Source organism: Takifugu flavidus, chromosome 21 (genome assembly GCF_003711565.1).
Source record: "Takifugu flavidus isolate HTHZ2018 chromosome 21, ASM371156v2, whole genome shotgun sequence".
Classification (NCBI taxonomy): Eukaryota; Metazoa; Chordata; class Actinopteri; order Tetraodontiformes; family Tetraodontidae; genus Takifugu; species Takifugu flavidus.
In genome coordinates, this window is record NC_079540.1 from 8248304 (window position 1) to 8276278 (window position 27975).

A 27975-nucleotide genomic window follows, 5' to 3' on the forward strand; every position below is an offset into this window, starting at 1 on the left:
TGGATCCACAAATAATTCTGTTGCCTCTGCATGATTGACGGTTGTTGATTTTTCCATGAAGTTATCGTGAAAGGTGCCCTCTTTGTGTGACATCACCTGGACGTAACACCAGCACATTTACACCGGACGGTACAGACGTGCACTCAGATCCTGGTTAGACATCATTTAAAGGGGCCAGGTTAAATTTGCCAACTTTTACGAACTATTCCGGCTGTTACACAACGGCCAAAGTCCACAGTTGGAATCAAAACTGGATCTGCTGCGAGTTTGTTCCAGCTGATTACTGTAAGAAAGCTGCTTTAATGTTTAACGTTTCTCCCATTTAATGATTCACTTTAACTCAAGAAGCAACACTTAAGATGGAGATTTGCACGATCGGAGTCAAACGAGCTATTTTTCTATTCTTATCACATGGCCTTAATTTGTTATGGGTTCAAATTGCCACCGTGGAACCACTTTAAAGGGAAATTCCACTTTGTTTCACATCTTTCTGGGTCAGGAACGTTGCTTCCTCCTGTCCAGCCACACTTCACCTGCACCACATCCCCTAAAGAGGTCACACCAGGCCAGAGCTAGAAAAATAGATTTTATTCAATGATTCAACAAATTATGCAGCCGTTGTAAAAAAAAAAGGTAGTAAATGAAGTAAAACGAAGGAAGGAGCAGGAGCAGAAGGTAGTCGGGTCACTTGAAGCCGACGATCTCCCGCGTGGCCAGTCTGATGAGCTGGTTGAAGTCAAACTGGATGTACTTCCTCCAGTAGCGTCTGTCCTTCGCGTAAATTTGAGCGGGATAACAGGGACTTCCTGAAACAGAATTCGGAATTCTTGAACTCACGCTGTTCTACATTCGAACTTACTGGTAGAGACGCATAAAACCTGTGTTTGTCAACAACAATGAAACGCTGCCGATGTCATTTAGGAATCATTCATCCAGATTGCTGGATGCTGTGGCCTAATGACCATCCAGCTGTTGGATGATAAGATCATTAATTGCCTTTTTACACCTACAATTAAACATTATGAATACGTTTATCCAAAAGTAGGTTAATGTAAAAAAAAAAGTAGGTTAAGTAGGTTAAGTAGGTTAAGTCAAGGAATATGTAGTGATAACACTTGCTAGGAATTGTTCAGAGTTCAGAGCAATAACAAGACACTTAAATGTTCCGATCATCTCTGCACAATGACGGCTCAGGCATCAGGAAGAAGAATCTCTGTTTGTGTGGTTGGGAATGTCTAAAAATAGACCACACGCCACAAATCTGGGCGAAGTTAAAGACTTGCTGGAACAGGTGGAATAATGAAAGTGATGGATAATCATCAACTGCAACAAAACCCTTGAAAATGTGGATTTTTCAATAATGAAGCATAGAAAAATGCCTTACATTTTTAAAGTTTTTTTTAAAAAAAAAAGGTTATTACCGTATATTCTGTCATTAAAAGTTTATCGCTGAGAAATGCTTCACTGGTCCTACACCGCCCCCTACAGGCGCTACTGCAGCATTACACGGTGTTTGTGTTTTCCAGAAAACTTTACATTATTTCTAGGACTTTCAAAACCTATATTTGGTTTATACGCCTCACCGATTCCATGCAGGATTCTGGCAACAGCTCTGCCAGAAAATTTCTCATCACTTCTGCTGGCAAGAAAACCTCTGATGTCGGCTCTGATCTGATCCTCCCAGTCCAAGATCTGAAAACCAGCCGGAACAGAGGAGAGCGCGTTTGTACCCACACCACTGGGGGGGGGGGGATTTGGGATGCGTTTCCCAGGTTTTACCTTGTATTTGTCAAACCCCTCACAGTCCTCTGGAGCAGGGACGCCGCTTCGTTCACACCTTTTGTCAAAGTATTCAGACAGAAGACTTTTCAGCCGGAGGCTGCGACCGTCGTCCAACTCGTCCTTGCAGGACGAGACAGTCCGGAAGGCAACGCTGCGATACAGACAATAATCATCAAGGCATTCAGACACGCTGATGCACATCATGGTGTTCATCCTGAGACCTGGTACCTTTTGAATGCCTCGAAACAGGCGGTCAGCTGGTACAGCCGAGTCTTCTCCTGCTTCTGCACCCGATTATGGAGGAACTGACAAACTCTGTCCAGCTCCTCGTCGCTCAGGTCGCCGTAGGAACGGAAGTAGAAGGACAGTGAGGAGAATTCCACGAGGACGCCGCTACGTCCGCCGCCTGACACAGAAACGTCGGTGGCTGTTAAAGAGGAAGGGCGCGGCGTTTTGCCCCGTTACTCGGACCCGCACCTTTCCCAGTGCTCCACTGCAGCTGCCTGAGACCCCTCTTCACCAGAGGAAGCTGCCAGCCCATAGTGTCCGCAACCTCCACCACGTCAAACTCCAGCTGGTCGCACGTCTCCACCCGCTCCCCAGCTAGCCGCCGTCTGGCCAGCACCACGGCAACCGGGGGGCAACTGTGTGGGGCAGTAAGTGGACGATTAATAAGTAAAGACGACGGAAGTGCATCGGTCTAAAGGAGGCTTCGTACATTTTGGTGACTTTCTGGAGCTGTCTGGGCCCGTCGTAGCAGCTGATCTTACAGACAGACAGTGTTGGGTGCAGAAGCTCCACGAAGCGCTGGGGGTGCAGCTCCAGGTAGCAGAGCAGCGTCTCCACACCTGGAGCGGAGCCAGAATTTCCTGGGTTCTACCTTCATTCTCGCCGGTGAAAAGGCAGCGTTTGATTTGTGACTGGCGCTTTTACCTTCCTCCGTCATGTCCAAAGCCTCCACCGTTTCCTGGATGTTGATGGCTCGTTCGTGAGTGTGACACGCTCGCCGACTGGGCCAGTGGCCGCCCTCGTCTTCCCAAGCCCCCGAGCGATGGTCTTCCTCTTGGTCTCCCGCAGCAGGAGAGGCTGGGGTCTGCTGCAAACACGCACGTTCAAGCATCGCAGCAGTTTCTCATTGATCGCTGCTTGCTAATTACCTGTGAGCGGGAAGGGGCGGGACTGACGTGCTCTTGGGTTCTGGGGGTCGTGCTGCGCCCCTGGTCACACACGTCCAGCAGTTTCAGCATTTCTGAGTCCTCGATTTCCTTCACACACACACAGATGTTGGTGGAAGGTCCGAGTTCTTAGAATCGGGTGAAGACACGAAGGATGTACCTGTGCGAGCTCCTGGTGTTTCTGCTGGATCTGCTCACATTTACATGGTGGGAAAACCTTCTGAACCAGCTTCTTTACTGTGTAATAGTCCACCGTGTCTGCATAGATATGACGACGGAGCTCGTGGAGGTCCCCGCCCTACCAGCCCAGCCCAACACACACACAACAGTACACTGGGTAACTGAACCGCTCGTCCATCCATCACAAGAGTGGAGGCTAAATAAACCACATCAGTCACATTCATACAGCCTCACCTCAGGGTCCAAAAACAAATGACAATGTGCCGGTTCTCCATCTCTTCCCGCTCTCCCAATCTCCTGCACGTAGCTCTCAAAGCTCTAAACACAGGACCAGTCAGTTAATTTATCAGTGTTTTGCCTCCAGAGCGACAGCGATGATGAAAAGATGCTGCGCTCTGTCCTCGGTGGCAGAGACGACGCCTCAGGAGCTTCGGGACCAGCGTTTGTTCCCACCTTGGGCATGTTGTAGTGGATGATCCCGCGGACGTCGGATTTATCGAGGCCCATCCCGAAGGCAACGGTGGCCACCACGATTCGGAGCTCCCCGCACATGAAGTTGTTCTGCACACGCCGGCGCTCTGCTGCAGACAAGCCCGCATGGTAGGACTCAGCCTGCCACTTCAGAGGTTTGCGGATCTTCTTCCTTGCTAAATATAAATATAAATAACCAGAGACATGGAGGACATTTCATTTGACCTGTCTTAACCACATGCTTTTATTAAGAGTCTTTTCTTACCCAACTCTTTTTTCTTCCGTCCCACTGGGTTGTTTTGGTCCTGACCGCCTTTGATTTGCTTGTTCTCTTTCACCAACACGCCCTGCAGGCAGGTCCGCAACAGGGCCGCTACGCGAACCGTCTCCTCTCTTCTGGTGCAGTACACGATGACGGAGTCCAGGCAGTCGAACCGTTCGCCTTTCAGCAGCGACACCAACGCCTGCGAGGACGAGGCCGGAAGAGACAAACAACTGCTGTGAAAAACACGCGCACGCGTCGCTCTCAGCAAAACCCTTCGCACCTGGTCTTTCTCCCGGTCCATGGACACGGACAGATGCAGGTTTGGAGGCACTGCGGCTGATCGGACCGCAATGCCGTCTTGGTTCCTGATGTCCAGATGGCGTGCGATGTCCAGGGCCGTGGATAGTGTAGCTGTGGCTGTGAGTCCCAGAAAACACTGCACTCCCAATCGTTCTCTTAATACCTACAATTCAATTCAACTTTATTCATAGTGTCAGTTAGTCAACATTGTCTGTGTGCTTTACAGAAACCCAGTTTGCCCCTTGAACATGCACTAGTGGCAGTAAAAAGTGCCCTTGAGCAGGACTGGGCCCCGGACCTCCCCCACACACCCACTAATTAACTTACCTTACATAATCTTAGATAGCAGGGTCTGAAGTTGTGAGACCACTCTGAAACACAATGAGCTTCGTCTATACACGCAAAGGCCACAGGGGGGAGCTCTTGAGCAGAGGGCAGGCACCCAGAGCCTGAGCCGCCTCCACCAACAAGAGCTTCTGGAGAGAGGAGCAACACACACACCTGCCCTGATTTCACCTGGAGAAGAAGAGGAAAGTATACTGCAGTATAACGTAGAAACGAGATATGTCTGAAGATGGCGTTTGAGCTCCTCGCGGCGGAGACTCCGAGAGCGTCTGTTACCTTTTCTACAGCAGCTTCTCTCTGTTTCATCGTCATGTTGGAGTGGATACAAGCTGCCTTCAGATTGGCCGGCAGACCAGACAGCTAAACAAGCACAGACGAGAATTTTCACTGCACATTTTCGTACCCACGCCTGTGTTTAAGAGAAGGTCGTTACCTGGTCATCCATTAGCGACACAAGAGGCGATATGACTAAAGTGATGGAGTTGGATCGTTTAGCATACAGGTAGGCTGGGAGCTGATAGCACAAGGATTTGCCCATCCCTGTGGACAGAACCACCAGGGTGGAAAGCCCTGAAGAAGGGAATCAAAGAAAAGAAGTGATGCGGAGATTACAGTTGGTCACTGTGTGTTCGTACTTTTCGTACCTGACAGGATCCTCATGATGGCTTCCTCTTGTCCAGGTCTAAAAGACTGATAGCCAAGTTCTCTCAGGGCGGCATGCACGTCGGCTGGGGTTCCTAAACACAGCGTTCCGTGACTAATGAATCATTACTTACTCTTTACTCGTTCTTCGTTTGAGCTTTCTTGTCTTAGAAAGAAGCGTTTACCCCGAACGTTCCCGGCATCGTCGAGATCATAAAGCGGCTCGACTGGCGGAGGCGGAGCCGGACGCTCGTAGTCAGGACGCATCACGTTTAACAAAACCTCATCTGCAGGATTAAGGCCACTGTTTTTCTCGTGTTCCTCAGCAATACCAGGAGACGCTGCTGGGACAAAACAAATCCATCAATTCACATTCACATTAAAAGCAAGATCGATGTTTTCGTCAATTCTTGAATTGTTGCAGAAAATAGTGCTCTCTGGGGAACTTCAGACACACCCAAGGGCCCAGATCGCAGTGTTCCCGTTGCCCTGGCAACCTCCTCAAGGGTGGGAAGTTCAAATGGTTCCTCGACAGCTGGGGGGTCTTCAGGAGCAGAGGGGGGAGGTGCTGCGAAACGTCGGCAGAATTACTGGAGGTTTAACTAAACTAGCGAGTAGTGATATTTGCCTTCACTGGGACAGTGAATCCATCCATGTTACTAACTGACCATCAATCCTGGGTTGAGATCATCATCAGACATTAAAATATGCTGAGGTACAACGTTGAGGCTTCGCTCATAAATGATTCATTGCAGACAAAAGCCCGTTTCAGTTAGAATCCGGCACCAGCGTAACATAGGGGAGCACCGGCGTGGTCTTTACCTCGTCCCTTGCAGTCGATGGCCCAGTGTCCCGTCTCTCCACACTTGTAGCAGGTGTCCCCCTGCCGGCTGAAGCCCCCTCTGAATCCACCCCTCCTTCCTCTGCCAAAGTATCCAGCACCTCCTCCGAAGCGCTCCCCTTTCAGCTGGAACTTCTGCATGTATAACTGAGGAAAAGCACGAGATGCGATGACCGACCGTGCGTGCGTACGTGCGTGCGTGCAGGGATCGCGCTGACGCTCACATCTCACTCACCTGCTTACGGAGGCCGACGCCTCGCAGCGCATAACCTTTCACGTGAGATTTCTTCTTCAGATTTATCTTCACAAAGTTACCCTCTGGACCGTTTGGGTTTCTGTGCAGAATGTAGGCTTTTCAAAATAAGCACGTGCACACACACGTGCACACACACGTGCAGGGACCGTGGAGTCTTACCTTGCTCTGACGGGCAGAGACAGACGTGTTCTTCTGGTTTTATATTCCTCCTCTAGTTCTCCTAACAAGTTCTCCTTCGGATCCTTGACAGGACAAAGGTGTTTTTTTACCGCTTTGTTACAATGATACACAACCTCGTGCACGACAGGGACACAAACTTTACCTCCTTTGGCAGCTTGGTGTCTTTCTCTTCTTCTGTCTCTCCATCTTTCTTCTTGACTCTCCTCTTCTTTCCTCCTGCCTGATCTGGACTCGGGTTTCCATCAGAGCTCTCCTTCTTGGCGTTCCGGCGCCTCTTTTTTACCCCGCCCTCCTCCGACACCTCTCCACCCATGGTTTCTCCCTCTCTTTGCCTTTTCTTTCCTTTCTTTTTTGTGTAATCACCATTTTTTTTCAGTTTATTCTTATCCTCTGTGTTTGCCAAAGGGATCAGTGATGTTTCGGGAGATTCCTGCTGCCCATCGGTCGCGTTTTCTTGCATCAGTTGTTGAGACTGTTTGGGTCTACGTTTGTGGACATCTTCATCAGGAGCGTGGCCCTTCAGGGCTTCACCTCCTTCCGAATGTCCTGCATCTCTTAATCCATCTTTCTCTTTATTCCCAGCTATTCTGTCCACCTCTTCTTCCCTCATGCCTGGAGGTTTCTCCTGGTTTCCTGCTCCAGGCTTCACCTCAGTCTCCATCTCTCCAAACACTTGACACCTCTCTAACCACTTTGTGTCTATTAGACTCAGTCTGCCAACAGGGGATGGTCTTGCTGCAATGCCTCTCACTCCTCTGAAAACCTGTTGATCTTCTTTAAAAGCAGAATCTCTTTTTGCAATTCCCACATTAGCTGGAGAGGCTAAAGATGATGATGGGACAGAAGCTCCAGCTGGAGAAGGATTCAGACCAGAGACATTCACATTGTCTGTGCCCACGGTCTTCTTAAAGCTGCTTTTACTATTATCACAGTTTGTATGAAAAGAGTCATCAAAGGAGTCCGAGACAGGATCAAAGGGTTTATACTGATCTCCAGACGCCAATGGCTGATCTGTTCCAGGCGCTAGCGAAGCTGCTGCATTTCTGTAAAACGGACAGATTTAGCAGAACACCCCCCACACATACAGATTTTGTGCAAAAAGACATTTAAATGTCAATGTGGCCGTGACAGCTGCACAAGAGGAAACAGAATTGTGATGGGATTCTTTTAAACAGTCATGGGCAGCATTTACAATTAGTCCACTAAAATAATCCATTTTAATTATTGATTAAAGTGTGTTCATTATGACAGCATAAATGATGATGTATTGTTTAGCTTCTCCTTGTTTTGCATAATTGTTACTTGTAATTTAAGAGAAAAATGTATTAAAAAAATAGGAGGAAAAATGAGGTTTTAAATTAATAAATGTCTTCATGTTTCTTACTGTGGTGAGAGTGGGTCGATTGTAGTGGCAGCAGTCCCTTGAGAGGCTTGTCCATGTTCCACTTTCAAAGAGTTTAGAGGCACACGACCAGGATGAAATGACTTTTTATGTGAAAGGGGTCGATCCTGCATCAACACCAGAAATCCACAATTGTGTGAAATGAAGAATTCTTAACAAAATAAAAATGACAAACTCCACATACAGAGGAGCCAGTAGACCATGAGTGAAGAGAGACGTTCTTTTTAACATGTGTTTCATTCTCATACAGCAAGTCAAGTTAGTGTGTACGAGTGTATTTTATTATAATGCATTATACCTTAGTGAGTAAAGCCAGATTGCTTTTAAGCTTCAGCCCAAAGTATTGTGCAGAGGCCTTGAGACTATCTCTCTCCTGGGATGTCAACCTGGGAGGTGGTGTGGGCTGTGCACTTCGGTTCAGATGGGCACCCCAAGATTCTGGTTCCTGCACAGATCGACAGGCAGTAATCTGGTCTCTCTCTCCCCCCCCCCCCAAAAAAAAATCAGCCAAACCAAGAGATCAATTTTTAAGTACCTTGAGGGCTGCGGTGGCCTCGGGTGCGTCTCCAGACTGGTCCCTACCGACTGTGTCCTTACAGCTGTTCTCTTTAGCTTGTTTTAGCCTTCGATATTCTTTGTACAAGCCTGACAAAAAGACCCAATCTTTCAGTCCAGGTATTTTGCTTGTTATACACATATTATAGAATAATGTCCTCACCCTTGGTCTCCTCTGGAGCTTGATCAATGTCCTCCTGGAAATTTAAAAGCAGATATGAATAATGGTAACAAACTGGGGAAGCACCAAAGCTGCATTATTTGGACAAACATGTCAAAACATCTAAGGAGTGTCATCTAACATCTAAAGGAGAAAATAGACATGCATAATATACACACAAAATATATATCCAGTATGTGATAACTTAAAGCAAACGTACCTTGGTTGGTTTCTTTCGGTGCTCTTTGACAAACTCCTGCTCCCAGTTTTTTAGTAAAACCTTTACCTCGTTGTAGCGATCCATGTTGAGGTCGAACGTCCAAAAATGTCGATGTTGTTAATGCATATCTCTTTCGGGTTACTTTATAAAGACATCGGCACTGCTATACGCTTTCACGGAATTTTGTAATAAAAGCATTTACAGAATTGGAATCAATTTGTTTTCAGATCTAGTACCTGTTACAATTGATAGAGATGTATATATTTTAAAAAAAAAAAAGGGGGGGGGGGGGGTATGTGGACACTACAATATAACTACAATCTTAAAGACTAGCATCTCCCCAGTCAGATGTTTACAACTTTTCCCGCGCCGGAAGATGACAACTGGTCACTTCCGGTGTTGCACTGAAATCTGTCGTATCTTTATCTGCTTCGTTCTCAAAAGTTATTGCAATATAAACTATTGGGTCTGAAATACTGAGATGACGATCTCGCTTTTTAATATTACGCTGTCACATACAATATTAAACGTAAATAGGATGTACAATATTAAATGTAAATAAGAATAGAAATACTGCCTCCCCCATTATTTACATCCTGCAACAGTGAGGAGCCACACCAGGATCAGGCTGCTGCATCCAAAATCTGGAAGAGTACCATGAAAGGGCTTTCCTTCCATCTTCACAAGGACTCCTGACACACTGCACCCTAAATAAAGTATATAAAACCCAGTTCATAGTGTGCAATACTCTGGTGAATTAATATCCTACATACTGATACTCAACAGACTAAGTTCCTATAATCAATATCAGTAATCGAATATTGCACATTTTATATGGATATTGTGCAATCTACTCTATATGCTGCATAATTGAACTATTTTCTCATTTGCATTGTTATTAAGTGTAATACAGTATCCAGCCCTTGTCAATTAGAATTTTCCCATAAGAGGGACTAATAAAATACTTATTTTTTCAATCAAGCAAAGGCTAAAAAGCTCCATACACATTTTTTCAATTGAAAACAAAAAACTTAAAATGTTTTCGTTCATAATAACAGAACATGTAGTTTGATTATATTAGTAACCACCCTACTTTTAATATCCAGTAATTACAAGTAAACCTGTTTGGTTCCATCTGTATTTAGAACTCTTGCAGAATATAAAATAATTGCTTCTGTTATTTGATTACAGTATTCATAAATGAGTCACACATTTTTACTAAAAGATGGATTTAATACAGAGGTCTGCAGTAGGAAAGATTTTAAACAACACCAGATTACTTACTTACAATATGCTGTCTAGAGGTAAATGTATGTAAGAACAAAATGATATTCTATTAAACCCAGTAAAGAGGTTCACAAATCATGAGTAAAATGTATAATGAACCAATAAAACATGATATCAAAGGGAAGCGCTTTTATTGTCAGGGACAGTGTGTGTGTGATAGTTATAGTTATAACTGAAGTTGACCAGAGGTTAATTCACAAAGCTATGACTGTGAGGATGGAAGCTTTCAGAACGTAGCATCCTTTCATTCCAGCAAGGAAACCTCGTGGAAGTATGCACCTACCATCTTGATCCCCTGGATGTAGTTGGTCCTGAAAACAAGGAAGATGAGGCAGCGGAGAGCTTGTTAAAAATAAAATAAAAAATAAAAAATAATCAGCATATGTGGTGGTCCAATTTACGACTGAGTCACAGAAGATTAAAGTATTGCAGCATACGGCTCAAAGAAATCAAATCGCTCATTTATTAAACATAAAATTCAAAACTCTGGAATAAAAACTACATTATTTTCTTTAATGATATTTCCCTTGCTGGGTCACGGGGACGCCTGGGTGAAAGCAGGATACAGCCCCTGGGTTAGTCGGCTGCTCACCGCAGGACCATATCTGAGCATTTTGGGGTTCGGTACCTTGCTCACGAGTACCTCAGCGGTGTTCTGATGGTGTCCTGGCACCTTCTCCTGCTACTAGCACACATAGGACCTTTTGTCCTTCCCAACCCAGACCCCTTACAGACTAAACTAAATGCAGCGAGACTCAAAATACCTGTTGATCTTTTCATTCTGGGAGTGCGCTCCATCGTCAGATGATCCCATCGGAAGCAGCATGACGTTGCGTCCTGTGGCCTCCTGGAAGGTCAGGGTGACTGGAATGCTGCCACCCTCACGTGTCAGATCCGGTTCCACACCAAAAACTGTGGAACACAACAAGGACAAGGAGACGCTGTGATGAACAAGCAAAAGAGGTTAAAATAATACATCAGTTCATGAAAATGCTGAGACAACCTTTCTGTGCCAGTGTTAATGCTACGCAACGTCACCGTCCCTGTACCTGTTTTCATGGCTTTTCGACCAGCTATGTAGTGTGGGTGGTTGAAGTCAGAGACCCAGGCCTTGGCTCCATGGCCCATGCTCACTTTCATTTTGTTGGGGCTCCCCAGCTCTGCAAACTTCTTTTGCAAATACTCCGTCACCTTTAAAGAAGGAAACAGACAGAGAGAGATACTTAAAAAAATATTCCAGTCCAGACAAGTTCAACTCATTAGCATCAACAGCAAACTTGTAAAATCTGTGTTGGGATCAGAAACGGAGCACTAGCAGTCATCAGTGTTACATGAAAATGCTGTCATTTTAACGCCAACCTGTTTCTCCACAACTTTTGGATCCATGTCGGGCACCAGGCGGATGGAGAACTTGCCGATGACCTTACGGGGGATGACGGTCTTTGCCCCTGCTTCAGAGAACGCTCCTTCAATTCCATGAAGCGACAGAGACGGGTACCTCCACCTGTGCATTAAGATTTGCTCCTGCATGAATTTTATTATGGGGAAAGAAAAAGACAAGTTATAAGAGAAAAAGGAAGTGTTTGTGTAGTACAATCAGTGGAGATGAGCTGCTTGCCTTGGTGCCGTGCAGCAGCTGTTTAACACCAACATCTTGGCAGTATTCTTCCAGGTCAAACTCAATCTTCTCGTACAGCTTCTGCTCCTCGTCCGTCAGAGGGGCCACACTGTCGCACATCCCAGGAATCATAATCTTTCCCCTTTTGTCGACCAAGGAGCCTGAAGGAGGCACAAAAGAAGTCATGTAAAGGTGTATAAAGGTCCAAATATTTTGTTTAATGAAAGTGTTTATTAGTTTTTTGTGATGTAAATCAATTATTAGAATCACTTACCCATAAGTGTAATTAAGTCTGTCATGGCTTCATGTACAGATCCACCAAACACCCCCGAATGAAGGTCTTTGCATCCACACTCGACCTTTAAATATGGAAAAAAGAAAAGTTTAGCATGGGGTCTCAAACATCAACTCACAACCTTTTGAGACTATAGAAAAAGAACTGCACTCAAAATTTGGTGGCCCAGAATATCGAGTTTCCATTCACAGGATGTTCTAAACCATTTAATCTTCACCTCCATGAAGAAGTAGCAGATCCCTCGAAGACCGTAGGTGATGCACGGTTTGGTCTTTCCCAGCCAGTAGTTGTCAGAGATGCAGACATAGTCCACGTCTTTCAAAAAGGTGTCTTTTTGGGAGAACACCAGTTCATCCAGACCTTCTGAACCAGACTCTTCCATCCCCTCAAAACAGAACTTAATGTTGATGGGAAGCTCCTGTGTAATAAATAAGAGATGAGTGATCAATTAATGAGTCTCACAGTAAAAAACAAAGTAATATTTGCTTTCAAGCAGCAATGTTAGTTTTTATCATGGTATCCAAGAAATATATTAAGAGATACAAGCAATAGAAGATAACCGATTCGATCAAAAGACTTTTGAACAACTCTTGATAGTAGAAATTATTAATCAAATACTAAATTAAGTCTGTCACTTTAGACAGCGGCCATTTTAATGTTAAATAAAACATGAGTCAATAGATTCTGTGCTGATGGAGTTAGATCAGCTGTCTTGTAAAAGCTGTTGAGCGCCACCTGGTGGTCAGTGAGGTTCTATACAACCTTGGGGTTGAGGTGAAAACCTTCAATACTGCACAGGTTTACTGAATGTTGTCGGTGGTGGTAATTTGCATTATTAATGCAAAGGTTAAAAGCTAATGTTTAGAGCTAAGGAAGCCTTAGAAATGGTTGGATTTAAGCACTTATCAACTATGAAGTTCTCAAATAATAAAAACTGAAAGTGAAACTTTCGGAATGTTCTAAATTCAATGTTATCGTAAAATCTATACATCCTCCAAATAGCAAAGATCCGACTTATCATCGCTGAAGTAATGTGGGAGGAATGCTGAAGTAAAAATCTTTACCTTTCCAATCTTCTGGTAGGCCTCAATGCAGTTGAACCAGGCTAAAACGGGACCCTTATCATCAGTAGACCCTCTTCCATAGAGCTTTCCTGCAACACAAATGTGTTTAATCCATCTGTTACCCAGAGTGCAGAAGTAGCATTTTTTCCCTCTGATGAATTTACAGTGCCTGCCTACACACATAAATGTCAGCTAGAGAGCAAAACGTGAAGTAAGCAAGAAGACAGCTGAGTAGACAGGAAAGAGATGCAAAGGAGGATGTTTTAAAGTATATCAGGTGACTATCAGCAGACACAAGATTGTTCCGTACTTGGAAGAGTTGGTGAAGGGAAAAAAAGAATAAAAAGAAATTTAATAAAAGTTCAATGTGAATTTAAATGGAGGTCAAAAACAATCATTATTAACACAGAAAAACATGATTGCTGACAGCAGATGAGATTAATCATTATTACAGGTCAAGTCAATCGAGTTTAACTGATAAAACCACACCTTTAGAGTTTGAACTAGAGTCCTAAAATGGATGGCATTCGTCAGCGTTGAGGGAAACACTGATACTGAACTAATTCAATCAAAAAGGCAACATTCACCCGTGTTTGGAACCTTATTTAAAAAGGTGCCTGTGCCAGTTACTCTTATTAAAAACAAATTGACATGTCCTGTGTGAAGATAACAGAATTAAGGGCTTTAAAGGCATGAGGTAACTGAAGTGGACTTTGTAAATGTAGAACAAACTGTGATGTAATCACAAGTGTAAAAATGACAAAAGCTCAAGCAGTTTTTATATGATAAAAACACTCTTCGCGTTAGAGGATTATTTCAGGAGTGTTACATGTTCATACAGACATTTTAAAAAATGCCTTCAATAGGAACTTGTGTCCATCTTCCTGCCCTCAAAGCAAGTCTGTTAGATCTGTTCTTAAATTGCTATGTATTTGCAACATAAATCACACCTGACTGTGACAGAAACCCTGAAGTAATCGTTTTAAATACGTGGCTCTTTTTGCAAAGTGAAACAAAGGGAAACGGCGTTCTTCTGTTCTGACTCACGAAGGAAGCAAATCACTTTCTTTTTAAATAGATCAACATACTGTCTGCTTACTTTCAAATCAAACAGAAGGCAGAGTTTTTGTCTCACCATCTTTCTCCACCAATTTAAAAGGTTCCGTATCCCACCCATCCTCAATATTTGCAGGCTGGACATCAAGATGCCCATATATACACACGGTCTTCTTCCCGGGGTCTGACCCCAAACGGCCCAAGATAATTGGTGGCAAAGGGATCTCCTCTCCAGAGGGGAGCTGCAAACATACACAGAAACAAATTTATCTTTATTAGGTTAAAATAAAAAGTACTTCTTAGATACTTTTAAAAAAAAAACTTTTCCAATATGAAAATCAGTGCGTTTTACCTTCTGATTGCCTATATCCACCATCTCAACTGTTCCCCCCAGTCTCTCAATGTCCTTGGCTGCCATTTCCATCATTTTCTTAATTTCACCTCGCTTTTCAGGCCATGCAGACACACTCTGGACTTGCACCCATTCTGCCAGGCGCTAAAAACCCAAATAAAGATGTTACTCAATGCAGTAGTGTAGAATAACTAAAATTAAGAGCTTACCTTCACATAGAGATCCTGATGTTCATCCACATACTTGAAGAGACCTTCCAGATGAGCCATCTTTGACAGTGACAGGAGCTGAGGGTTCAACAAGACTGGAATGAGAATGCGTCACTATCTGTCCTATAAAACTACTAAAACCGCACCCTCTTCAAAACCTGCTGACCATGTCTGCATCTAAATCTGCCTTCAACCGCTCATGCAAACAGATTTTGTGATAACAGGAAGTTAAGCTGGGTCCGCAGTTATAACGGAATACAATGCTAATTCTTGCAAAAAACAAGTCTCAACCTGAAGCATAAGGCTGTGTCAAATGCATATTTAATAGGCTGACTGAAATATTACATCATATGAGGTGAGTTTGAGTGAAATCTGACCTTAAGAACATCAATTTCTCAAGATAAATTGAAAAGGAAAGCTGTCCCGAACATGCCTGAGCGAAACCTGATATGAAATGTAAATGTGCCAACGTGTCTTTGTAAGGTTTAATTTTCCTGCAAGGAAAAATAGCGTTGCACTTCCCCCCCCCCCAAAAAACAAACAAAAAACCCTGCAGGTTTATGAAACTCAGAATCTTAATTTACCAACAGCGACTCCGTCACTCTGAGGAACTAAACCCCGGTTAGCTAACGTTAGCACTTTTCTGCTTTGCTTCGCCCTAAAGTGAGCACTGAACCTTTAAAATAATTCAAATCTCCACTGAAAGTACTCACCTGGTTTATTTTTGCACAGCCGATGTCCACATGTGACTATTTTAACCAGACGACGCGTCCTTTGGTCACAAATGACGTAAGCACGCCATGACTCGGGTTTTGGTACGACTCGCTTCTTCAAGCGCAAAGAATTGTGGGAACGTTTTTCCTCATAAAACCATATAGATACACACTTTATCTATACACGTATTTATCTATACACGTACAGGCGCTTTCCAAAAAATATTAATATCATGGAAGAGTTTAATTTCATTAAAAAAATTAAACTTTCATGATAGTTTCAGGACATACAATTCAAACGATTTCAAGGGTTTATTTTTACACAATTTGGGCTCTCAGCTTATAACTCACAAAATCAGGAATTCCAAAAAATTGATCAGGGGGAATACAAGAGGAGCATAGGCACAAGTGGTGCCATTTGCAGTCTAAACACCAAGATCAAATAGCTAAATCAGGTAACTAAAAAGATCTGACACAGGAGATCTTGGGAGGACAAGAACTTCAAAGACATTGTGATGGGTAATAAGCTTTATTTGGGTGTCTGATTAACATGTGCTCAAGGTTCCCATTCCAACCCAAATGTTGCCCCCCCCACACACACACACACACGGGAGCCTCATCATGCAAAGGTTAAGCTTTTTCAGAGAATCAGACTTTCATGAAGACTTCAATATCCCATGCTTGTGCCCCCTTGCAAAGTCCAAATGGGCAATTTTGTGGCACTGGAGATGTAACCTCTGAGCATGTTTTATACACTTCCTTCAAACACCGTCTGATGGTAATTGGGCTGCAGTCAGCTCCGGCCTTAACTTGGGTTGAGGATCATCCATCCTGTGACATGACAGCTGGCCAATTGGATCCTTCAGCTCAGAATGCCTTTTGGCCAAGTCTCAGCTCCATTTAGCTCAAGTCAGCCTGGTGTTCAACACTTTTCCTAAGCTGTAGTGAATTTTTACATTAGCTCAATAAAAAAGGGTATATTTTGAGGATGTATATGCAAAAAAAAAAAAAGTACAGTAATCAAAATGGCCCCAATAAATCTGATATTAAGTGATCATATTAATATCAAATACTTATCACTGACAGTCCAAAAGTGTTCTCATTTCAAAAGGTGAAGTCAACAAGTACTGCTGAAGTTTTGGTGGCTGTGCCACCCTCTGATCTCCCAATCTGTCAGTAGCACTTCAGCATCCAGGTTGCCAGTTAACGTCACACTGCAGCGACAATTGTTTTGGGTCACAAATTACAAAAAGCTCATTCCCAACGCTGTCGAGTCAAAACAAGGATCTCCATAGATTACTTTGAAAGATGAGGAGGAAAGAATTCATTTAAATTTGGCCAACTTAATACAGGCATGGCTCACCATGCACAAACAGACTGAAGTGTACAACTCTCTTGCAATGGTAGCAGTTTGCTGACATCTGATGACCTCTAGTCTGGGGAGGGGGCATACCACCATTTCCAATGGGATTGCAGTCACAGTTTTGGCCAAAACTGTACATATGGTCCCTTTGAGGAGACCTAATCTTGATTACCAGTGTTTCTGCATGATTAAGATCTTAATTCCAGTAGTCAACAGGTCATTGATACTGGGGTTAAAACTTGTAATTTCCCATTTGTAGAAGCCTTTAAACACAAACTCAAAAAAACCCTAATTTCTTCATTAAAATAATCTTTATTTTCTCCAAATCAGCTACAAACTGTCCCCTATTACACCTTATAAAGAGTAGTTAAGTGAGATGAGGCGGGTACAGGAGGTGGCGAGAAGGCTTTAGGAAGTGACCTTCATATCAAAGCACCCTCCATCACAATGCTTTTCTCTTGGTATACAAACTTCTGTAGAACACATGAAGATTATCTGCAACGAAAAACGAACTCCATTGACTCAACCCTTCATGAGCAGACACGTTTTAGTTTTAATCTAAAGAATCTTTATTTAATCCCTGTAGAACCATCATGTGCTCCCGAATACTCACTTCCTCCTTTAGGTAGAGATTTGTCCTTTGCTCCATAAACTGGAAGGCCACGATAGCGACTCGCCTTTGGTGGCGTTGTACCGTCATATGGATGTAAACGTATGGATCGTATGGGTTGGTGCACCTTAGGGAGATGCAGAGACCGATGTCATAATAGACCAAGAGGCATCCAAATTCCAAGTATGGCGATTCATGCTGACCCTTTATAAATGAAGACCAGAGCATTCCTGGCAGAGCGAGGATAAGCTATACAGTAGTTCACAATGAGTACCGCCTCTGGATACGGAGAAAGCAAGTTGAGTTCAAGGTACACTTTTGTTCCGAGTAGTCGTTCCAAGGGCAAACTGTTGGTGGGCAAGTAGGAAGTATAGGTTTCATCTGTTTGGGGGGGACAGGGAAGCACTACATTAATATTTAACAGAGCTAAGCCCTTTCAAAAATACATTTTGGGAGGAATTCACAAATTCCCAACCTGTAGCAATCCTCAGCTCAACAGCATAGACGCCATTAGAGAAGATTACTGATGGAATGGGGGAGGAGTCCATTCTGACTCTAAATTCAGCAGTGGTCATTGCCACTGAAACACCGCCGAGTTTACTGTAACGACATTCAACCAGGAACCTACAACAGAAGATGGTTTGACCAGTTTTTCCCCACCGAACAGTCGTCACAGGGTAGGTCTACACGACCTCCTCACCTGAGTGGATGACTCCTGGTAATGATGCCATACTTGAGGTTCAGAGCAGAAACAGCTGTCTGAACTTGAGCCAGATAGACTTTTATATCACCAACATCCTAGAGGAAGAAAAGGAGAATCACATATCAGTGTTTGCACACCCAGATGGTAGCTGGACAGCCCACAAATGTTTTTATTCCGGCCTCCAGAAGCTCTTTTCAAACTGAGGGCAAATGGCTAAAGGACATAATGTTGTGCGCCTCCATATTTGGCCACGTACAAAATAATAATGTTCATAAACGTTAACCATTGGGAGGTATTCTGGGTGCATCGTTTTATCCAATTGCAAAGACGTTTCCCCCAGTTCTTAATCCATATTTAGACCCGTTTTAAACCGATTATGCACAACACAATGGATGAAAAACAAATGTTGACCAAACTTACATAAGTACGAGTTCCACAGCTTGTAACTTTGAACTTGAAGATGGCAACAGTCGAATTTACAAAGATTGGCCGACATTCGGGATGCCCAGGAACAAAAAGTTTGGTGGTGTCCACTGGGATGGATGCACTGTTGTGTTCAATGCTGAAAACAAAGTATTGATCTTGCGTGCACGCTAAAGCAAAGTGAGGAGAGAGGGGGGAGGGGGGGGTAAAAACCAAAGAATATACCAGCAAATCCAAAAAGAACCGGTTGCTTTATTGCATCCGACACTCTCAGGTCTACCAAATAAACAGATGAGATCTTTACTTTGATGTAAAGCTGGCATACATTTGTTGTGATACCAGACAACCAAGTGAACACGGTCACACTTACCATTAAGGTTTGGTATGGGGAGGGCACCTGCAGGAGGCGGGGCTGCAGGTGCTCCGGCTGGATCTCTTGGGCATTTTCCCTGATTGCCACCAGTTCGTGGACTCAGTTGTATTTCTTCTTCACAAATTGCAGTAGCGATTTTGTGCTGGCCAAACTTATTAATGTACAGAAACTGGAGGCTGTAGGTGCTAGCCTGCAATGAGTCCATTATTTGGGAGAGGACATGAGTGATCCATAAGGGTAAGAGCAAAATTAACCACAACAATTCCATACTCACATTACATGTTGCTAAGTGCTTCACATGACACCCGGTGAGAGGGACAATTAATACGTTCTCTGGAATGTTCAATTCATAACCACAAGACGCAGGAGCGTCGACAACAGGCAGCAGTTCCTTTGGTCCTAGAGGAGACCACAAGATACACAACTGTACATGTGCCCAGAGGATATTTAATGTCCTGGGGGATAGTGGACAAATGCATACCCAAAACTTTAACCTCACTCAAGGGACACATCAGGAAAGTAACCTGGAAGCCATATTTAGTACAGACCACATCCAAATCAGAAGTCTGACTCGATTTGCCTGACCACTTCTGAGGGAAACCCGTCGGAGAGCCACCTTCCATCTCATCTGTGACGCTTAGGTGATCGGAATCCTCATCAATTATCTGCAGTCCATTTTGAACCGAGGAATCAAAGGAGACTGTAGCAATGCCTTCCACTTCCGAGAAGGCATCTTCCGAGCTGAAAAAATCTACCTCCTCATAATCAGAATTGAGGTCATCTGCAAGAGGAAGCGACAATCAAAGCTTGAGCCAATTAGCTTTCAAAATGCCCACAAATATACAGATTTGTTAGAGCTTAATGTGATCGAACAACAAAATACAAGAAGCTTGTGTTACACTAAAATGAGCACTGAAAGCAGAGATGATGCTGGGAATACAAGCATCCTGGCAGTAACACTTAGTCTTCATTTTCTCCAACGTTCAGATTCACCAGTGGAGCAGGAAGTCCCTCACAAGCGCGTTACCTGGCAGTTTAATGTATTGTGGGTCCGTCCACTCTCCCGTTTCATAAAAGGAACGCAACTTATTGTCATCGATTGGCTCCCAAGCTCGGACTGAAACTAGCAGCAGGCTCTCCGTCAAGACCGTCAGAAGAAAGTTAACCCTGAACCCAGCCATGGATCCAAAGGACAGCACTCCACCTGCTGCTTCTGTTAGCAGTGTGGCCTGGTGGCAGCAGCACTAATAATGGTGAAAGCTAATGAACTGCACCTGTGCACCTGGTGGCCTGACCTCCTGACCTCCAGCCAACCGAGTCTGGCTTCTGTTGACAGGTGATTTATGCAAATAATAAAATGTAGTTTGTAGTTCTGAAGAACTTTATCAGTGAAGGATGAGTTTGGACCTTTTTAGCAAGCAATCTTAAGTTTTATTTTAACAGCCGATCTAACGTTCTCAAAAAGACCTCGCGTCAGATTCAATTATTTCCAATTCCATTATTTCCTTGATTTGAATACAGTATATAATCTACTGTATATTCATACATATTTATAAAAGCTAGAATGTTTTTATTGAGCTTCACAAAAGTATAATTGCACTTTGGTGCAGTTTTCCATGGACACGACATGGAAAGTTGAAAATGTGTATTGATTTAGCCGAATAAAGCAGAACTATGACGTTTATTTCTTACATTAAAATACATTTTTATGTGTTTATGTGTTTCATGGCTGTGCAGGAACTTGTTTAAACAACAAGATAAAAATATCTTAGGTCATGTTGTGCATAAAAATGTTGTTTTACAAAACATTTAAAAGAAAAAACTTGTTTATCAATCCCCAGTTTATTTGTTCCCACCCAAAGCAGTGATGGCGACTTTTTCTTTTACTATGTCCAAACAGCAGAGACATTTCATTGCAAGAAAAGAATATTATTGTATGACTTAAAAAGTATAATAACCTTTATTCCGTTGCACGACAGAACACAAATGAAAACAGGTTCAATCCATTGCAATCTTACTTTCTTCTAGGGCAAATAAAATCCAAAATACTCCCCAACCAGCAGTCAGAGAGTCACTTGTAAGCATTGGCTTTGTGTTTGGGCAGGAAGTTGAAATTCTTCGGCACCGGTCCAAGAAGCATTTCACTGCAAAGGTTTGACATAAATAAAACAGGATTACTAGTGAGTAATTGGTGTTTAATTGCAACCTTCTCCTTACCTAATCCTGACCCAGTCCCCAACATGTTGACTGGCCATCAGAGACTCCAGGTAGTCTCTGCCCGTGTAGTACGGCGGTCGCTCATTTATCCTCTGTGGCACTCGCTCCAAGAGGCCCACTGGTATATATCTGAGAGAGGCGGGGGGAGGGGAAATGATAATAAAGCTTGGGAGTTTCTTCTTTATATGCAGTCGATCGTCATGATTTGAACGTCACCTCTGCTGGACAAACACTTGCATACCTGCACATGAAGGAGAGCCACTCTAACATGAAGCTGCGGGTCTTCTCGACGCCTCGGGTGTCTGAGCCCCAATGTTCGAGACCAAAATTGGTGAAATCTCTGAGGATGTCCAGTCGTTCATTGGACGATATGTCCCAGTGTCTCCTTTCCTTTATCTCAGTGAAGATCCAAGGCTTAATAAGAGCACCTCTGCAGAAAAGCCAGACAATTACCGGTATTTTCATTTTACGTTTTGTACAAATATGTTAGATTTTACATATTTTTTATGTGTAATGACCAAACTCACCTTGCAATCATAATTCCAGAAACTCCAGTTTCTTTTGCCTTCACGGCATCCTCATAAGACAAAATGTCACCATTGCCTGGGAAAATATATAAAGGTCAATTTGGATCGTCTCCTCACAATCTAGCGTATAGATCTAGCAATATAGCATGTTTACAGACCAAAGAGTGGGACGGGACTCGCCAGCTTGGAACAAGTGGAGATATAGTCCCAGTCAGCTAGTTTAGTGTAGCGCTGCTCTCTGGACCGGCCGTGCAGCTGTAAGAAGACATCACATCTCATGGATTGAAGGGTCAGATCAAAATCCACCTGATCGGATTGGCTCATCCTTACTCTTTTTAACATTCCAGCTTGAATTTGTAAAGATTTTGTTTTGCACCGTGTACACATTTTCCTCAATTCTTGCCATATTTTGCTTTTATTTTTTATGAGGGAAGACATTTATACAAGAAGATGACACGCTCACACTTTAAATAAGAGAAAACATAAGGGGACAAGATGTCTTCCCATTTTTCATGATCAACTGTCACCTTAGAAATATGTTGAAATATTCTTCATATGTGTTGATCTTTTTTATTTTAACATGACTTACAGTGATCATTGAGATTCCCCATTTCTTCATCTCAGGGATAAGTTTGTGGGCTATGTTGCTTTTCTCATGAACACCAGTGCGGATCTTGACTGTTAAAGGGGAATCCAGGACCTTTATGCAGGAGAGGAAAAGGTCATTTATCCACTGTATCTGTACAGGTCAAGTAAAAAACTACCCATTTCCCCTCCCTAGACACAAATCTGACCTAAAAAGACAACGTATGAGTGGATAAATCAGTCAAGGTTTTCCACTTACATAGTTCATTCCCTTCACGATCTCTTCAAACTTTCTGGTGCGTGTCATCAAGCCACAGCCCCCACCCTGGTGGGGCAAAACACAGAAATACCACCTGTCAGTGTTTAATAGTACCTGTTGGTGTCTGTATTTTATACACAAAAATAATAAAAGAAAGAAAAATCGGGCACCAAGTTAGTTGACAGCCTTCCCCTGTTTACCAGCACGTTTATCTCGATTAGATGGCAAAAACCTCAGGAACACTTTTATGTTGCAAACCAGCAGTCTCTCAAACGGAGGTGAGACAGGATGGTGGTATTATTGGCTGGTAGGTTATTTCCTTGGTGCACGTCTGTGTGAACATTCTTATGATCCCAACTACTTAAGAGACTGTCGCTTTAACGACACCATGCAAACCAAATTTAAATTTAACACAATTTGCACTTCTGCGCTGATGAGCTGCTACATTAAGATGATCGAGTGTTTACCTTCTTGAAGACAAGGTCGATGGGGCATCCGGAGTTGATGTCTACGAAGTCAACCTCCGTGTTATTATTAATGAGCTCTGCGCACCTCGTCATGGTGTCGGGGAAGCAGCCCTCAATCTGGAGAGGCAATGTGGAGTTTAGAGCCGAGGCCTCGGTCGACGCTTTAAGAAGTCCTAAAGTGTGTTAATAATCTCTAAATGGGTCACCTGGACACCGAACACATCCTCACTTTCGTGCCGTTTCAGCAGCGCCCACTCCGACTGCTGCCCCTGCAGCAGGTTCGTGCACATGGCCATCTCGCCGCACGTAATGTCGGCGCCGAAGCGCTTGCACACGCGACGGAAGGGAAGATTTCCACACTTTCAAAGGTAATAAAACCAAACCTTATTTACACTTGAACATATCTTTTATTACACTCTTTCTAAAATAAACTGCAGCATTTAAAATATAATGGCTCAGTAGTGAGATAGGCAACACTCACGGTGGTCAATGGAGCAAGGTAAAGCTTGTCATTAAAGTCGACCTGAAACAAAAGAATCGTTGAAGTTCCCTTAAATACACGACACTATTAGCTGGCTTATTGTTGTTCTCATTTGCCAAGTGTGAAACTGGTTGACTCCATATTAAAGGTTACCAATAATTTAGTATACGAGCAACCTAAAGAAAAGGCTGCTGCTGAGACTGACCTGCTTCCTTTCACATGGACGCAGCTTAATAACATCCACATCAGTCAGTGGGCCAACAGTCTTCACGGGAGTCAAGATTTCTGGGTTGACCTGCAGTTGGTCAAGAAACAAATCTATAAAAAAGAGACAACTCCTACAAAGGTCCTATGGAGCAGCACACTAACAAAATCCTAAACCTGTGTTTGTGCTCCAGGCGGCTGCTGCTCCCCTGTTGAAGCTTCTGCTGCACCAACATCCCCTGTGGTAGATATGAAGAGATTTGTTTCATATACATTTCAATGAAGGCATAAGCTCTTATGTCAAAGGTACACAAAACCTAAGGCTGCCAAAAAATTAAATTAAATATCGTCTTACCGTTGTCCTGTTGTTTTGACTTCTCCTTGTTATTTGAAAGTGTTTTGAGGTACTCTGCTGACTTCTTGAAGTCCACTGAATGTTTCCTCAGACGATTCTGGAGGTCCTTACTCAGACTGTTCTTTATAGAGGTCTTTCCCTCACAGGCTTTTATTACATCAGCATTTTCCAGGGTTTTAAAATCGGGGGTCGTGTGAGCCTTGGCGAAGCGGCAGGTCAAACCATAAGCACACTTCCCAAAGGCCTCATAAAGGTAGCAGCGCTCCCCGATATCAGCTGGCTTGGTGCTCATGTAGTCAGATATATTGTGGTGAAAGTGACATTTCTCTCCAAAAGGACACTCTTTGTTCTCCTGCAAAGACGGAAAAGTAGCTGCTGTTGGCCAGACGTGTGTGTGGATTTTGAAAGTCATCTTTTAGTTTCTGATACCTTAAAAACCGAGAGACACAGACGCTTTTCTTCATAGGTTGTTGGCTTTGTGTGTGGCCTGGACTTATTCTGGCCTCGAAATCTTTTACCGTCGGCTTTTCTGTCTTTATTCCTGTCTTCATGGTCCAGTTTGGCCTTTTTGGCGTCAGGCTCCTCAACATTTGTTTCATTTGAATCAGCAGATTTCTCATCCTTAGTGGAATTCCCTCCATTGAGACTTTGCCATTCTGAGTCCACAAATTCATGGAATTTTTCTTTGGTTGTTAGGAACCTGAAAATGTATAATGCGTACAATGTTCTTCCATTTGTGCAGAAATACAAATTTCTTTGGTAATACTAGAAACAATCGACCATTTATGACGTCATCGCTGAGCTATTATCACATGTGTATCTCACCCAGTGGACAAAAAATAATTATCTTGTTCTTTTTAGGTCTGGTTACTCACCGTTGTTTGATGGCAGCTTCACCTTTTACAGCTGCATCTGTCTTACTGTCAACTGTTTCCTCCGCAGCTCTGTCCATCATTTTTTCTATTTTCTCTAATCCTTAAACAAAAATAAATCGATCATTTCTAAATCTAGCCAGCGTACAGAATAACTAAGAGAGACAAGAGGACGCCCTTTGGACATTACTGGGATCAGCTTTAATGAAATCATTTCAAACTATTTTAAAATAATACATTAAAACAACCGTGAAGCTAGATAATCAATCGTACCCATTGGAATGCTAAAGTCGGCTAACAAGCTACCGACGAACCGTAAATGATGAAAAGTGCTATAGACTAGCTAAAGCATACAGAAATACATCCCTGCCACAAATAAAATAAACATGAACGTTGTAAATGTTCCGACAGCTTCACAATAACATAACTCACATGAGCACGTAAACGGCGTGAAAGACGGTGCAGCACTCTAATTAGGTCCGGAGGGTTCACTGGCTATGAATCATGAGTTCCAGGTACCTTTCCCACCAGGGTTTTTTTTTTTTTTTTGAATGCTATTGTAAATGTAATTATTGAAATGTTTATTGTAGCTCCAACTTAAATAAAAGCCAAGTCTTTGAATAAACAAACAGATTCGAATTGTCTGCAATTTTTAATTTCAAGAATTCTAATGTCATAAAACAATCAGAATTTAGGTACTGAAGCAACTAAGGAGAAACACTCTTGTCTGTTTTTAAAACACAAACTGATAAAACATTCAATTTTACCAATGCTGCTTTGTTACACCCTGAATATCACTTAATTGTCCAACACAGTAAACTTAAATTCTCCCAATTTTGATTGATTGATTCTACTTACTAGAAACTTAGATTGAGGTAATAAAAGCAAAATTATCCTTAAGCTAAGTTCAGGTGCAGCATTCAACTCTATGAAACATTATTCCACAGAGTTCCAGCATTCATTCATCTTGTGAAACAGTGAGTTTTTCTATCTTGGCAAAAAATCTCTTTTGGCTAGAGTCCAGCACATTAATGCCATTCTTTTGGAAGTCATATCCCAGTCTCTTCAGCACCACCAATCGTCTGGTAATATTCTGCGTGCTGTAGTCTAAAACCTTTGGCTTTTCCAGTATCTGCTTCATTGTTATCCCTCCATTTAGAAGACAGTCCAGTTTAGAGATGAGGGTGCTTGAACCAATGTAGAGGACCATGGGGTAGTTAATGACAAGCTGTTGTATATCAGCCTCCTGACAGCCAAGTGAATACAGCTTCTGTTGGAGGCTTTTAAAATTCTTCTTCAAATATTCACTGGAAAGGTCAAGGATAGCCGCCCCTGAGCCTTCAAGATGAGAAAGCAACTCAGAATCACTCAATTTGAGAGATACCCTCAGTAGGTCGATGTTTGTCTTGACTCTCTTTGTACTACGGATCAGAATGTAAAGGTTTCTGGAAATGACATTTTTGGAAAATTGTTCTGGATTCTCTCCGCCAAGCTCAGCACAAATCTCCTGCAGCAGCTTCACCATCTCTTTGTTGAGTTCCAGGCGGTTGGAGAATGTCCGCGGTGCCGTTGTCAGCAGTCGATGGAGGTCTCTGGGAGTCAGGCCAAGCGAGGTCAGAAATGTTATGTTCTTCTCCAAATTGTTATTGTCACTAGACCGAAAGAAAGATTCAGGGGAGCGTTCCAAAATGCTCACAATTTCAGCATCAGTCTTAAAGATGTTTCTCCACAACTCCCAGCGCTGGTTCAAGTGATCAAAGGATCTGGTGACTGCGCGGGGATAACGAGTTATGATGCTGGCAATGACTTTGCCACTAGCACCTTTGCTTTCCAAAAACGTAGTGAGACCTTGCTCGTTTGTAAAGGGCTTACGAAGAACTCCCGGCTGACGCTGACGTGCCAGCGTCAGGTCAACACCCAAGAGATTTAGATTCTCCAGAAGAGATTGATTTTCCGAGTTCACTGGGAGCTTTGATTCCTTACTTTTGCTACTAGAACTGCAAAGCTTCCTTGTAAAACAGGTAAACTGCACGGAAATACAACCAAAATGGCATTGCAGCTTCGCTGAGTGGCGGAGACCGAGGACAGACCCCAGGACTTGTCCCGCTGCCATCTTTGACATCAATGCTGGCAATATAGGAGAAAAACAAAGAGAATATGAAGTCAAAGAACAAAAATTACATCTAATCAAAGAAACATGGGCTTGACAACACATGACATTGGACAGAAACATGTTTAGCTAACTAAGATTAACTTGTGTTTGCTATAAAAGCAGCAGCTACAGTTACGGTTCCTCTAGTAGTTCTGTTTTGAGAGAAACCCTTATATATATCGAGTATCACTGTTTAATTTATATGTATATAAGATGCAGTGTATCTACTAGTTCCCATTTTGTTTTTAAGCTCTTAAACTGTGCATAAAAGCTCGGTGATAAAAGCTATCAATTATTAGGTGCAAGACATAATTCTTTTTTATCTTAGTATTGTGATAGTCAATATTAACGGCTCTAATGGTTCATCTTATCAAACAGCGCACCTACCTTATAAAATAATTCCTTATTTTATATATTTTTTACACTTAGATTAACAAGTATCAAACAGTCCACCTACCTTATAAAAGAATCACATAATTCCCAGGTTTATACACTTAAACTAACAACATAAAAGCGGAAATATTAAAGTTGAAAACTCGCGAGATCATCCGCCATTTCATCTTCTTCTTCTCTTTCTCGTTCTTCTTCTTTCCTCTGAATTGCGCCGCCTGCTGGTATCAAATGTATGTGCAGTTATATGTGTATATGTGCAGATTTAATTAATTACTGGCCAGTATCACAAGTACTATGACGTTTTATAAAATTTAAAATAAAAGCAGTTTCCCTCGCATATTTTTTTTTTCACTTTTGTCATCTATGAAAACTTATTTTGTAAATTAGATTCTTGATTAGCTTTTCCTTTTCTTTCATTTTTATCTACCACTAGATGGAAGCAAAAAACCGCATTTTTTTAAAATACGCAAACTAGGTTCACAATAATAAAAAAGTCATGTTATTTCAGCTTTAGGTGTTTTGTCTTTGTTTATGTAATTTCAGTTTAATCATTAAATTGTTCTTTTGCACATTTAATATTTGTAGGTGACACATTTTTGGACAGATAGCATTGTTTTTAAGAA

The 27975-nt window shown here is 42.7% G+C and overlaps 5 protein-coding genes across 8 annotated transcripts; all 5 read right to left on the reverse strand.

Annotated features, from left to right (window-relative positions):
• Positions 1-569: 569 nt before the first annotated feature.
• Positions 570-9090, reverse strand: recql4 (RecQ helicase-like 4). 4 transcript variants are annotated; one of them, XM_057021269.1, is made up of 28 exons: positions 8775-9087; positions 8558-8591; positions 8375-8484; positions 8138-8284; positions 7822-7946; positions 6580-7480; positions 6417-6499; positions 6237-6336; positions 5983-6148; positions 5618-5728; positions 5346-5504; positions 5163-5255; positions 4952-5088; positions 4795-4878; positions 4501-4689; positions 4154-4336; positions 3874-4072; positions 3591-3784; positions 3372-3455; positions 3118-3255; positions 2940-3047; positions 2716-2878; positions 2501-2630; positions 2260-2426; positions 2011-2188; positions 1780-1933; positions 1584-1692; positions 570-806 (listed from the first exon to the last, which is right to left on the reverse strand). In XM_057021269.1, exons 1-28 carry the CDS (start codon positions 8856-8858, stop codon positions 685-687), a joined length of 4452 nt encoding a protein of 1483 aa, XP_056877249.1. In that variant the 5' UTR covers positions 8859-9087; the 3' UTR covers positions 570-684. The 4 variants fall into 4 exon arrangements, with proteins under 4 accessions (XP_056877249.1, XP_056877248.1, XP_056877246.1 ...); XM_057021268.1 differs by having other exon boundaries at positions 1584-1933; positions 2716-2875; positions 8775-9090; XM_057021266.1 differs by having other exon boundaries at positions 1584-1933; positions 8775-9090.
• Positions 9091-10175: 1085 nt separating this feature from the next.
• Positions 10176-15527, reverse strand: cndp2 (carnosine dipeptidase 2). Its single transcript, XM_057021302.1, has 12 exons — positions 15369-15527; positions 14656-14733; positions 14447-14590; positions 14174-14336; positions 13039-13127; positions 12192-12392; positions 11954-12038; positions 11680-11840; positions 11421-11585; positions 11111-11252; positions 10826-10973; positions 10176-10372 (listed from the first exon to the last, which is right to left on the reverse strand). The coding sequence occupies exons 2-12, from the start codon at positions 14713-14715 to the stop codon at positions 10306-10308; spliced, it is 1425 nt and encodes a 474-aa protein (XP_056877282.1). The 5' UTR covers positions 14716-14733; positions 15369-15527; the 3' UTR covers positions 10176-10305.
• A 1496-nt stretch (positions 15528-17023) lies between these two features.
• LOC130518575 (uncharacterized) lies at positions 17024-20061 on the reverse strand. The gene is made up of 10 exons (XM_057021292.1): positions 19868-20061; positions 19322-19621; positions 19115-19239; positions 18838-19030; positions 18465-18637; positions 18042-18139; positions 17817-17965; positions 17545-17722; positions 17345-17468; positions 17024-17226 (listed from the first exon to the last, which is right to left on the reverse strand). The coding sequence occupies exons 1-10, from the start codon at positions 20019-20021 to the stop codon at positions 17140-17142; spliced, it is 1581 nt and encodes a 526-aa protein (XP_056877272.1). The 5' UTR covers positions 20022-20061; the 3' UTR covers positions 17024-17139.
• A 602-nt stretch (positions 20062-20663) lies between these two features.
• dus3l (dihydrouridine synthase 3-like (S. cerevisiae)) lies at positions 20664-25308 on the reverse strand. The gene is made up of 16 exons (XM_057021280.1): positions 25240-25308; positions 24811-24910; positions 24365-24635; positions 23936-24287; positions 23758-23819; positions 23582-23671; positions 23377-23418; positions 23102-23254; positions 22896-23012; positions 22429-22494; positions 22174-22284; positions 21743-21839; positions 21585-21660; positions 21299-21487; positions 21058-21186; positions 20664-20984 (listed from the first exon to the last, which is right to left on the reverse strand). Exons 2-16 carry the CDS (start codon positions 24888-24890, stop codon positions 20912-20914), a joined length of 1908 nt encoding a protein of 635 aa, XP_056877260.1. The 5' UTR covers positions 24891-24910; positions 25240-25308; the 3' UTR covers positions 20664-20911.
• A 132-nt stretch (positions 25309-25440) lies between these two features.
• On the reverse strand, positions 25441-27573 carry LOC130518595 (transcription termination factor 1, mitochondrial). The gene is made up of 2 exons (XM_057021324.1): positions 27417-27573; positions 25441-26934 (listed from the first exon to the last, which is right to left on the reverse strand). The coding sequence occupies exon 2, from the start codon at positions 26927-26929 to the stop codon at positions 25766-25768; it is 1164 nt and encodes a 387-aa protein (XP_056877304.1). The 5' UTR covers positions 26930-26934; positions 27417-27573; the 3' UTR covers positions 25441-25765.
• Between the last annotated feature and the right edge of the window lie 402 nt (positions 27574-27975).